We start from the raw sequence: 12,793 nt of genomic DNA on the forward strand, positions 1-12,793 counted from the left end.
AGTCCCAAGTTAAAAAATATATATATATATTTTTTTAATCTTTCTTTTCTAGTCCTTTTTCTACCGCTTGTTACTCTTGGTGTCTCCTAGCCGCTCAGGCAAATCAAATTGTCTAAATATGAATTTTCCCATCGATAACGTGACAATGTTAAATGTTGATGAACATCGATGTTAAATGACAAAACGGATTATAAAGACAATATATATATATATATATATATATATATATATATATATATATATATATATATATATATATAAATACACTACCGTTCAAAAGTTTGGGGTCACCCAAACAATTTTGTGGAATAGCCTTCATTTCTAAGAACAAGAATAGACTGTCGAGTTTCAGATGAAAGTTCTCTTTTTCTGGCCATTTTGAGCGTTTAATTGACCCCACAAATGTGATGCTCCAGAAACTCAATCTGCTCAAAGGAAGGTCAGTTTTGTAGCTTCTGTAACGAGCTAAACTGTTTTCAGATGTGTGAACATGATTGCACAAGGGTTTTCTAATCATCAATTAGCCTTCTGAGCCAATGAGCAAACACATTGTACCATTAGAACTAGGGATGTCCGATAATGGCTTTTTGCCGATATCCGATATTCCGATATTGTCCAACTCTTTAATTACTGATACCGATATCAACCGATACCGATATCAACCGATATATGCAGTCGTGGAATTAACACATTATTATGCCTAATTTGGACAACCATGTATGGTAAAGATAAGGTACTTTTAAAAAATAATAATAAAATAAGATAACTAAATTAAAAACATTTTCTTGAATAAAAAAGAAAGTAAAACAATATAAAAACAGTTACATAGAAACTAGTAATTAATGAGAATGAGTAAAATTAACTGTTAAAGGTTAGTACTATTAGTGGACCAGCAGCACGCACAATCGTGTGTGCTTACAGACTGTATCCCTTGCAGACTGTATTGATATATAATGTAAGAACCAGAATATTGATAACAGAAAGAAATGGGAGGAGGGAGGTTTTTTGGGTTGGTGCACTAATTGTAAGTGTATCTTGTGTTTTTATGTTGATTTAATTTAAAAAAAAATAAAATAAGATTTAAAAAAAACTATACAGATAATAAAAAAACCGATACCGATAATTTCCAATATTACATTTTAACGCATTTATCGGCCGATAATATCGGCAGGCCGATATTATCGGACATCCCTAATTAGAACACTGGGGTGATAGTTGCTGGAAATGGGCCTCTATACACCTATGTAGATATTGCACCAAAAACCAGACATTTGCAGCTAGAATAGTCATTTACCACATTAGCAATGTATAGAGTGTATTTCTTTAAAGTTAAGACTAGTTTAAAGTTATCTTCATTGAAAAGTACAGTGCTTTTCCTTCAAAAATAAGGACATTTCAATGTGACCCCAAACTTTTGAACGGTAGTGTGTGTGTGTATATATATATATATATATATATATTAGAGATGCGCGGTTTGCGGACACAACCGCGGACTCCGCGGATAATCCACGGGTCGGGCGGATGCATGACGAAAAAAATAGATTTTAAATAGATTCGGGCGGGTGGCGGTTGAACCAATTCAGAAAAAAAGGTTTTTGTAGGGGGGGAAGAAATTTGGCGTGACACCCCCTACAAAAGCCTTCCACCCCATTTACTTCTGGGGCTGCGTCCAATAAAGTCACAAAGTTGCCGGGGTCCTTAACCCGCACGCGACTGTCATGTGTCGCGCCTGTACAAAAAAAAAAATATAGATTTCTTCAAATTCCAGCAGCTGTCAAAGACGAAGTATCCTTCCAGCGACGGGCAGTCAGAGCCGAAGTGCTATCGATCGCTGTCAATGACCACGGAAGTAAATGGGGGGGGGGGGGAGGTTTTTGTAGGGGGAAGAAATTTGGCGTGACAGCTGCAGCAGTGCCTGATGAATAATTGCCTGTTTCAAAGAGTGCTGCTCGTTTTTCATATGTGGGTAACAACATTTAACTATGTATATTTTGGCACGCATTGAATATCTCTGCTGCATTGGATCAGTCTCCTTTCTCTAACAGGAATGCCTTGCATCGTCTATATTAGATATATAACGGGTGGGTGGCGGGTGGTTGTGGTTTTGATAAAATGTTAGTTCGGGTGGATGGCGGGTGGATGACGACTTATGTGATGTGGTTGCGGATGAAATAATTGCCTATCCGTGCATCTCTAATATATATATATATATAGCCTGGCCCCCGACCAAATTTTTTTAACCCAATGCGGCCCCCGAGTCAAAAAGTTGGGGGACCCCTGCTCTAAAGGCTTAGTGGCCACGTGCGTGGACAGCACCTTTTAGCTTTTATTTCCAAAATTGTGTACACCACTGAATTGGGTTCTTGCGGCTGCTTATGTGGACACTTATACTGCCACTTTTATACACTACTTTTTTAATCAAAAAACCCACTGGTTTGTGAAGCTGGCTTGTTTGTCAAATGAAAAAAAAATGTTACAGATTAATACACCAGTAGTTTGAAAAAGAAAAATACCCTCCCTATGTTGCAGAGGTACTCAACATCTGTGTTGCTTTATCTCACCTGCTTCTTGGTGTCCACCTCCAGAATGTCCATCATATTGATAGTGATGTTCTTGTGTGTTTTCTTGTATTTGCCCACTCGCAGAGACACGGTCAGCCAGCCGGGTCGACCCGTGCACATGAAGCTCTTGCCGCCCTCTTTCCTCCAATCACGCACCTACAATGTAAATAACGGAACGCTGAATGAATGCGCCGACCAGCGCAAATCAAACAAAACTAAATATTGAATGTGTGCATTAGATAGTGCAAATATAACATGGTAAAATATTGACTGAATGTCTCACGTAGTGCAAATATAACAACAAAATACTGACTGAATGTTTTAGGTAGTGCAAATATAAGATAGTAGAATATTGAATGAATGTCCCAACGTAGCGCATGCATAACAAAATATTGACTGAATATTTTAGGTAGTGCAAAGATCAGATAGTACAATAATGAATGAATGTCCATCGTAGCACAAATATAACAAAATACAGAGTGAATGTTTTAGGTAGTGCAAATATCAGATAGTAGAATAATGAATTAATGTCCATCGTAGCGCAAATATAACAAAATGCTGTGTGAATGTTTTAGGTGGTGCAAATATCAGATAGTAGAATAATGAATTAATGTCCATCGTAGCACAAATATAACAAAATGCTGTGTGAATGTTTTAGGTAGTGCAAATATCAGATAGTACAATACTGAATTAATGTCCCTCGTAGCGAAAATATAACAAAATACTGAGTGAATGTTTTAGCTAGTGCAAATATAAGATAGTAGAATATTGAATGAATGTCCCAATGTAGCGCAAATATAACAAAATATTGACTGAATGTTTTAGCTAGTGCAAATTAAAGATAGTAGAATATTGAATGAATGTCCCAACGTAGCACAAATACAACAAAATATTGACTGAATGTTCTAGGTAGTGCAAATATAAGATAGTATAATATTGAATTAATGTCCCTCGTAGCGCAAATATAACAAAATGCTGAGTGAATGTTTTAGGTAGGGCAAATTAAAGATAGTAGAATATTGAATGAATGTCCCAACGTAGCACAAATACAACAAAATATTGACTGAATGTTCTAGGTAGTGCAAATATAAGACAGTATAATATTGAATGAATGTTCCTCGTAGCGCAAATATAACAAAATACTGAGTGAATGTTTTAGGTAGTGCAAATATAAGATAGTATAATATTGAATGAATGTCCCTCGTAGCACAAATATAACAAAATACTGAGTGAATGTTTTAGGTAGTGCAACTATCAGATAGTAGAATAATGAATTAATGTCCCTCGAAGCGCAAATATAACAAAATACTGAGTGAATGTTTTAGGTAGTGCAAATATAAGATAGTATAATATTGAATGAATGTCCATCGTAGCGCAAATATAACAAAATGCTGTGTGAATGTTTTAGGTAGTGCAAATATCAGATAGTAGAATAATGAATTAATGTCCATCGTAGTGCAAATATAACAAAATGCTGTGTGAATGTTTTAGGTAGTGCAAATATCAGATAGTAGAATAATGAATTAATGTCCATCGTAGTGCAAATATAACAAAATGCTGTGTGAATGTTTTAGGTAGTGCAAATATCAGATAGTACAATACTGAATTAATGTCCCTCGTAGCGCAAATATAACAAAATACTGAGTGAATGTTTTAGCTAGTGCAAATATAAGATAGTAGAATATTGAATGAATGTCCCAATGTAGCGCAAATATAACAAAATATTGACTGAATGTTTTAGGTAGTGCAAATACAAGATAGTAGAATATTGAATGAATGTCCCAACGTAGCACAAATACAACAAAATATTGACTGAATGTTCTAGGTAGTGCAAATATAAGATAGTAGAATATTGAATGAATGTCCCAACGTAGCACAAATACAACAAAATATTGACTGAATGTTCTAGGTAGTGCAAATATAAGATAGTAGAATAATGAATTAATGTCCCTCGTAGCGCAAATATAACAAAATGCTGAGTGAATGTTTTAGGTAGGGCAAATATAAGACAGTATAATATTGAATGAATGTTCCTCGTAGCGCAAATATAACAAAATACTGAGTGAATGTTTTAAGTAGTGCAAATATAAGATAGTATAATATTGAATGAATGTCCCTCGTAGCACAAATATAACAAAATACTGAGTGAATGTTTTAGCTAGTGCAAATTAAAGATAGTAGAATATTGAATGAATGTCCCAACGTAGCACAAATACAACAAAATATTGACTGAATGTTCTAGGTAGTGCAAATATAAGATAGTAGAATATTTAATTAATGTCCCTCGTAGCGCAAATATAACAAAATGCTGAGTGAATGTTTTAGGTAGGGCAAATATAAGACAGTATAATATTGAATGAATGTTCCTCGTAGCGCAAATATAACAAAATACTGAGTGAATGTTTTAGGTAGTGCAAATATAAGATAGTATAATATTGAATGAATGTCCCTCGTAGCACAAATATAACAAAATACTGAGTGAATGTTTTAGGTAGTGCAACTATCAGATAGTACAATAATGAATGAATGTCCCTCGTAGCGCAAATATAACAAAATACTGAGTGAATGTTTTAGGTAGTGTAAATATAAGACAGTAGAATATTGAATGAATGTCCCTCGTAGCGCAGATATAACAACAAAATATTGACTTAATGTTTTGCGTAGTGCAATTATAAGTTGGTAGAATATTGAATGAACAAATGTTTCTGGTAGGAGAAATATAATTGAGATAAAACAGACAGTAAAAAAAAAATATATATATAAAATAGGAGAAGCAATACTGTGAACATAATAGTTTTGTGATTAAAGTGGTGGTTTTCAAGATAGCACATTACAAAGAAACTTTTAAAACTGAATTTAGTGAATGTCTCACTTTTCTAGTCATTTTATGAATAATGGGCTATTGCAAAAAAACAGTTTTTTCTTGTTATGACTAGAGATGATGCTCGAACCCGGTTTTCCCGGTTGTTCGATAAGAAAAGAACCGAGTCCTCGGACTCGAATCCCTTTTTGAGAACCGGTACCCGTTATCGAGACCACTATAGTAAAGAAAAAGAGTTGGTTCTTTATTCGAATCCATGGGAACGAATCCCGTCCCGACAAGAAATGCGACCTTAGGACAACACAATAAATGACGTCACGTAGCTCAGTCATTTGTCACGGTGGGGTGCAGCGTGCTGCGGTTCGTTCCCGGGACGCAAAACTGACGGCTCCGGACGAAAGCGTGCAGGTAGGAGATGATTTATTTCTCATAAATCATACACATTACAACAGACAGGAACGAAACAAAAGGAAAGCGTGCCGTTCGCACGAGAAGCTAAAAGCAAAAACTTACTTAGCACAGGAATACTAGAAGCTAAGGTAACTTTAGCACAGGAATCATGCGCTCGAAAACCAGAATGCCGACGTAACTGTTGCAAATGCAAACAACGAAGCCACGACGAGTGACCGGAAAAGGCAGGCTTAAATAGAGTCTCTGATGAGCAACAGGTGCGCGTACAAGGCAGGTGAAAATCATAAGTAACCATGGTGACTAAAACAAACCCCCGAAGTGCACAAAACAACTACGGAAGTCCAAAACTAAGAGAACATAACTAAACAAAACATGATCCGACCACATCATAATACATCACAGTTTCATATCATTTCACTTTACAGGAGCAGGAAGAAGTAAAGCTTATTTAATCCTACCCCTTTCCCACTTCATAGCGTTTACAAATATATACATCATTTACTGACCTTTTTATAATAAAATATCTGTGAATTAGTATATACAACAGTTTTGTAATATGTAATTAATTAATTCAGTCATTATTAATATACTGAGTTAAAGAATATCTTATTTTCAATAAGGTTGAAAGTATTTCTCATAATTCTTCTTCTTTGTAAGCACTTTTCATTTGAACAACCTCTTAAAGGCCTACTGAAAGCCACTACTATCGACCACGCAGTTTGATAGTTTATATATCAATGATGAAATCTTAACATTGCAACACATGCCAATACGGCCGGGTTAACTTATAACGTGCAATTTTAATTTTCCCGGGAAACTTCCGGTTGAAAACGTCTATGTATGATGACGTATGCGCGTGACGTCGATGGTTGAAACGGAAGTATTCGGACACATTGTATTCCAATACAAACAGCTCTGTTTTCATCGCAAAATTCCACAGTATTCTGGACATCTGTGTTGGTGAATCTTTTGCAATTTGTTTAATGAACAATGAAGACAGCAAAGAAGAAAGCTGTAGGTGGGATCGGTGTATTAGCGGCTGGCTGCAGCAACACAACCAGGAGGACTTTGAGTTGGATAGCAGACGCGCTATCCGACGCTAGCCGCCGACCGCATCGATGATCGGGTGAAGTCCTTCGTCGCGCCGTCAATCGCTGGAACGCAGGTGAGCACGGGTGTTGATGAGCAGATGAGGGCTGGCGTAGGTGGAGCGCTAATGTTTTTATCATAGTTCTGACGAGGTCCCGTAGCTAAGTTAGCTTCAATGGCGTCGTTAGCAACAGCATTGCTAGGCTTCGAGAGGCGGCACAGCATTTACCGTGTAGTTACAGGTCTAATGTTTGGTTCGGTGTCTCCTGATAGTAGTATTGTTGATCTTCTGTCTATCCTTCCAGTCAGGGGCTTATTTATTTTGTTTCTATCTGCATTTAAGCACGATGCTATCACCTTAGCTCCGTAGCTAAAGTGCTTCACCGATGTATTGTCGTGGAGATAAAAGTCACTGTGAATGTCCATTTCGCGTTCTCGACTCTCATTTTCAAGAGGATATAGTATCCGAGGTGGTTTAAAATACAAATCCGTGAACCACAATAGAAAAAGGAGAAAGTGTGGAATCCAATGAGCCCTTTTACCTAAGTTACGGTCAGAGCGAAAAAAGATACGTCCTGCACTGCACTCTAGTCCTTCACTCTCACGTTCCTCATCCACGAATCTTTCATCCTGGCTCAAATTAATGGGGAAATCGTCGCTTTCTCGGTCCGAATCGCTCTTGCTGCATTGAAAACAATGGGGAAATGTGAGGAGCCTTTCAACCTGTGACGTCACGCTACTTCCGGTACAGGCAAGGCTTTTTTTTTATCAGCGACCAAAAGTTGCGAACTTTATCGTCGATGTTCTCTACTAAATCCTTTCAGCAAAAATATGGCAATATCGCGAAATGATCAAGTATGACACATAGAATGGATCTGCTATCCCCGTTTAAATTAAAAAAAAAATCATTTCAGTAGGCCTTTAATTCCACATCATTTTAGCTGTTTGCAATTTTACCAAATCATCAAACTTTAATATTTTTGACTCAATAAATAAAGTGTTTGTATGTTCTCCATATCCAACATTATGTATCAGTCTAATTGATCTTTTTTTGTAACAGGGTTAACGAATGTAGCGCACATTTGTAGTTATTTCCCCACATTTCTGCACAATAACTCAGATATAGTAATACTATAGTAGCGAGCAGTAGAGAATGTGAAGTGATTTGTTAAGCCAAATATTGTGTTTTTTTCCATATACAACAACCTATCTGGACTCGATAAGAGAATCGATAAGGAATCGGTTCACAAGAGGATTTTATAATAGGCTCGAACTCGATCATTTCTTATCAAACATCATCCCTAGTTATGACAAACATGCATATTTACATGCTGCATGTAAACAACACAGCGGGTCTTGCCTAGTGCGCAGGCGCAGAGGTCCGCTCCTGGCTACTTTGCACCCACCTGTCGCTGGATGTCGCGCACGCGCTGCTCGTGCATTTTGGGCGCCGAGCACACCTTGAATATGATCCACGCTCTCAGGTAGAAATACACGTCGAAGACAACGGAGAGAGGCAACAGGAACAAACAAACAAAAATCCACCGCTGGTGTACCAGCACGTAGTCGACACCTTTGACTTTGGTCCACAGCGCCAACATGACAAGCACGACGGCCACGTAGAGCAGCATCTCAATTGTCTGTATTGTACTACAACTGTACAACTATTAGACACACACGCGTGACCGCCCAACACAAGCAGCCGCCACACTTCCACGGAGAAGCGTGACGAGTCGGCGTGGGGTTATTTAAAACCAAAAAAAAAAGCCTAAAAGCCACCGCCGGTCACCTCTTCCTCCTGATAGGTGAGCAAGGATATGTGGACTCGCAGATGCCATCTAGGAGGACACCCATTGGTGGATACAGCCGAGAAGGCGGGCCCAGGCTCCGGCCACCTCACTCTGATTGGTCAAGTTTGTGAACGGGCTGACACGTTGTGGAGCCTACTTCCTGAGCTTTGACCAATCAAAAAGCAGGAAATCTGTCACACCACCCACCCTCTTGGCTTGGTATTGACTGTTATGAATGTGTGTTCAACAGATATACAAACGTCTGGTGTGTGTGTGTGTGTGTGTGTGTGTGTGTGTGTGTGTGTGTGTGTGTGTGTGTGTGTGTGTGTGTGTGTGTGTGTGTGTGTGTGTGTGTGTGTGTGTGTGTGTGTGTGTGTGTGTGTGTGTGTGTATGTATTATTGTCATTCAAATTTGAACTTTACAGCACAGATAAGAACGAAATTTCGTTACATAAGCTCATGGTAGTGCAGTATAAAAAAGCAATAAGGTGCATATATAAATAAATATATATAAATAATATATAAATATATATATATAAAATAAATAAATATATATCAATAAATTGATTACTGTACAGATAAATATATTGCACTTTTTCCACATGCGTCCACGTTTATGGATTTATGTTGTATTGTCTTTTTTATTCCAGCGAGTTAATCCATTTTGGGGGGAGTTGAGGGGATAATTTAATTATGATGCGTTCAAGAGTCTTACGGCCTGAGGGAAGAAGGCCGTAAGAATATATATGTATATATATATATATATATATATATATATATATATATATATATATATATATATATATATATATATATATATATATTAGGGCTGCAACTACCGATTAATGTGATAATCGATTAATCTGTCGATCACTACTTCGATTAATCGATTAATAATCGGATAAAAGAGACAAACTACATTTCTATCCTTTCCAGTATTTTATTGAAAAAAAACAGCATACTGGCACCATACTTATTTTGATGATCGTTTCTCAGCTGTCTGTACATGTTGCAGTTTATAAATAAATGATAAATGATAAATGGGTTGTACTTGTATAGCGCTTTTCTACCTTCAAGGTACTCAAAGCGCTTTGACAGTATTTCCACATTTACCCATTCACACACTGATGGCGGGAGCTGCCATGCAAGGCGCTAACCAGCAGCCATCAGAGGCAAAGGGTGAAGTGTCTTGCCCAAGGACACAACGGACGTGACTAGGAAGGTAGAAGGTGGGAATTGAACCCCAGTAAAGGTTTATAAACAATAAAATAAATAAATAAAAAATGCCTCTGCGCATGCGCATAGCATAGATCCAACGAATCGAAGACTAAATTAATCGCCAACTATTTTTTATAATCGATTTTAATCGATTAGTTGTTGCAGCCCTAATATACATATATATATATATATATATATATATATATATATATATATATATATATATATATATATATATATATATATATATATATATATATATATATATATATATATATATATATATATATGTATATGTATGTGTGGGGAAAAAATCACAAGACTATTTCATCTCTACAGGCCTATTTCATGAGGGGTTTCCTCAATCATCAGGAGATTTTAATGGAAGCATTAATCAAAGCACAATGCTTAAAGTATTGTAATCCATCCATCCATTTTTTACCGCTTGTCCCTTTCGGGGTCGCGGGGGGTGCTGTAATCATTAAAGTTAAAAGTTAAAGTACCAATGATTGTCACACACACACACTAGGTGTGATGAAATGATCCTCTGCATTTGACCCATCCCCTTGTTCCACCCCCTGGGAGGTGAGGGGAGCAGTGAGCAGCAGCGGTGGCTGCGCCCGGGCCAATAGTGATCAATAACTTAATGACAATTAGTTGCTAAGTATCCATCCATCCATTTTCTACCGGTTATTCCCCTCGGGGTCGCGGGGGGCGCTGGTGCCTATCTCAGCTACAATCGGGCGGAAGGCGGGGTACACCCTGGACAAGTCGCCACCTCATCGCAGTAGTTGCTAATTAATGTTAATAAATTAGATCATGCTCAAATGTTACACACATACATGTGCTCGTCGGTCCCCTAATGGTGTGTACCGAGTTAGGTGACAATTCGGCTAAACACATTATTGTTACAGTGGGTGGAGCTGTGTGAGAAATTTTAAGTCAATCCAACGGATGGAGTTTCAAATAAAAAAACAGCGCCACCATGTGGTGTGTTTGTCAGAAAAATACTAGCACAGTCGACAGACTAGGGGTGCATATTTTGGCGCGGTTTCACCCTTTTGTGTGCAGTGGTTCAGTTGTGCAGTACAAGATTTAGATTGTTTTATTTCACTGTCAGGATTGTTCAATAATTGTCAATAATTGAAATACTTCTTTCCTTCGGTCCTGTTCTGAATCTCGATTTAGTAAAGAGCTCAGTTCCTTTTAGGTTATAATTGCTTTCTTGTTGAACAAATCTGTTTTGAATGTTGATTGGAAGAAAGTGTGCATGTGCTTTGTACTTGATTTTCTTGTACTCGCCAATTCATTAAATTCCAATATGTTTAACTGTTTGAATATTGGGTTTGTGGGTTCCCTGTATGCTTTTCCACTTATGAGTCTTACAGCTCTTTTCTGCTTAACTACAGTTTGTCACTACATCTGTAAGTGCAAGTTAAAACTCTACTATGCAAAGCCAAAGCCATTTATCAACAACACCCAGAAACGCCGTCGGCTTCGCTGGGCCCCGAGCTCATCCAAGATGGACTGATGCAAAGTGGAAAAGTGTCCTGTGGTCTGACGAGTCCACATTTCAAATTGTTTTTAGAAACTGTGGACGTCGTGTCCTCCGGACCAAAGAGGAAAAGAACCATCCGGATTGTTCTAGGCGCAAAGTTCAAAAGCCAGCATCTGTGATGGTATGGGGGTGTGTTAGTGCCCAAGACGTGGGTAACTTACACATCTGTGAAGGCACCATTAATGCTGAAAGGTACATACAGGTTTTGGAGCAACATATGTTGCCATCCAAGCAACGTTTCATGGACGCCCCTGCTTATTTCAGCAAGACAATTAGTGTTAGTAAAAGAGTGCGGGTACTAGACTGGCCTGCCTGTAGTCCGGACCTGTTTCCCATCGAAAATTTGTGGCGCATTATGAAGCCTAAAATACCACAACTGAGACAACAATTTAAGCTGTACATCAAGCAAGAATGGGAAAGAATTCCACCTGAAAAACTTCCAAAAATTGCTCTCCTCAGTTCCCAAACGTTTACGGAGTGTTGTTAAAAGGAAAGGCCATGTAACACAGTGGTAAAAATGCCCCCGTGACAACTTTTTTGCAACGTGTTGCTGCCATTAAATTCTAAGTTAATGATTATTTGCATAAAAAAAACATAAGTTTCTTAGTTTGAACATTAAATATCTTGTCTTTGCAGTCTATTCAATTGAATATAAGTTGAAAATGACTCGCAAATCATTGTATTCTGTTTTTATTTACGAATTACACAACGTGCCAACGTCACTGGTTTTGGGTTTTGTACTTTTTGGCTTCGGTTTTGGGGGATTTACAGTCCGCGTAGCCATTATCTTCTTTATTAGAATGGTAACACATGCTCTTGTTTCGGTAATTGATGTCACACACACATAAATCCAGTCATGTTTCCATGTCATCATTTTCCTGTGCACGCACACACACACACACACACACACACACACACACACACACACACACACACACACACACACACACACACACACACACACACACACACACACACACACACAGTAAAGTGGTACCCTTCAGACACATTAGACAGAGGAGGGTGGGGCGCCAGTAAAGATTTCTTAATGGGCTCTTCAGTCTTCTGGTCCATCTGCTGTGATGATAAACACGCAGCTTGTCCTCATCAGCAAACAAGTCCGTCTTTCCTCCTTTGCCTCCAAAAAAGTCACTTTCCGTATCTTCCCAGGACCTGCACACCCATGGGAGTGAAACCAGCGAGGAGTTGTTTTTTGCACCGTTTGAGGATTTCTCACTTCTTGGATGTGTGAGCCCCCCGCCTGCGCATGGGGCGCTCCATCCCGTCCGGACCCGAGTGACACCATCCACCAGGCCTCGGCGGCAACCTCGGCGGCGGGACGATG

The 12,793-nt window shown here is 38.3% G+C and overlaps 2 protein-coding genes across 3 annotated transcripts in view; one reads left to right on the forward strand and one right to left on the reverse strand.

The window, feature by feature from the left end:
* Positions 1 to 12,793, reverse strand: part of dhcr24 (24-dehydrocholesterol reductase) — a 28,924-nt gene that overhangs the window by 11,842 nt on the left and 4,289 nt on the right. Inside the window, exons 1-2 of one of the 2 annotated variants that reach the window (XM_062038596.1) lie at positions 8,289 to 8,698; positions 2,562 to 2,717 (exon numbers count right to left, since the gene is read on the reverse strand). In XM_062038596.1, the coding sequence (XP_061894580.1) occupies positions 2,562 to 2,717; positions 8,289 to 8,513 (381 nt within the window). In that variant the 5' untranslated portion in view covers positions 8,514 to 8,698. Of the gene's footprint in view, positions 1 to 2,561; positions 2,718 to 8,288; positions 8,699 to 12,793 lie in introns of those variants that run through there. The other variant, XM_062038597.1, reaches the window with a different exon arrangement.
* si:dkeyp-51f12.2 (uncharacterized protein LOC100151460 homolog) overlaps positions 8,349 to 12,793 on the forward strand; it is a 12,817-nt gene continuing 8,372 nt past the window's right edge. The window contains exons 1-2 of the mRNA XM_062038598.1: positions 8,349 to 8,687; positions 12,619 to 12,793. The exon at positions 12,619 to 12,793 is cut by the window's right edge and continues 314 nt beyond it. Of these exons, the coding sequence (XP_061894582.1) occupies positions 12,791 to 12,793 (3 nt within the window). The 5' untranslated portion in view covers positions 8,349 to 8,687; positions 12,619 to 12,790. The remainder of the gene's footprint in view (positions 8,688 to 12,618) is intronic.

This window comes from Entelurus aequoreus, linkage group LG27, assembly GCF_033978785.1.
Source record: "Entelurus aequoreus isolate RoL-2023_Sb linkage group LG27, RoL_Eaeq_v1.1, whole genome shotgun sequence".
In the NCBI taxonomy this organism is placed as follows: domain Eukaryota; kingdom Metazoa; phylum Chordata; class Actinopteri; order Syngnathiformes; family Syngnathidae; genus Entelurus; species Entelurus aequoreus.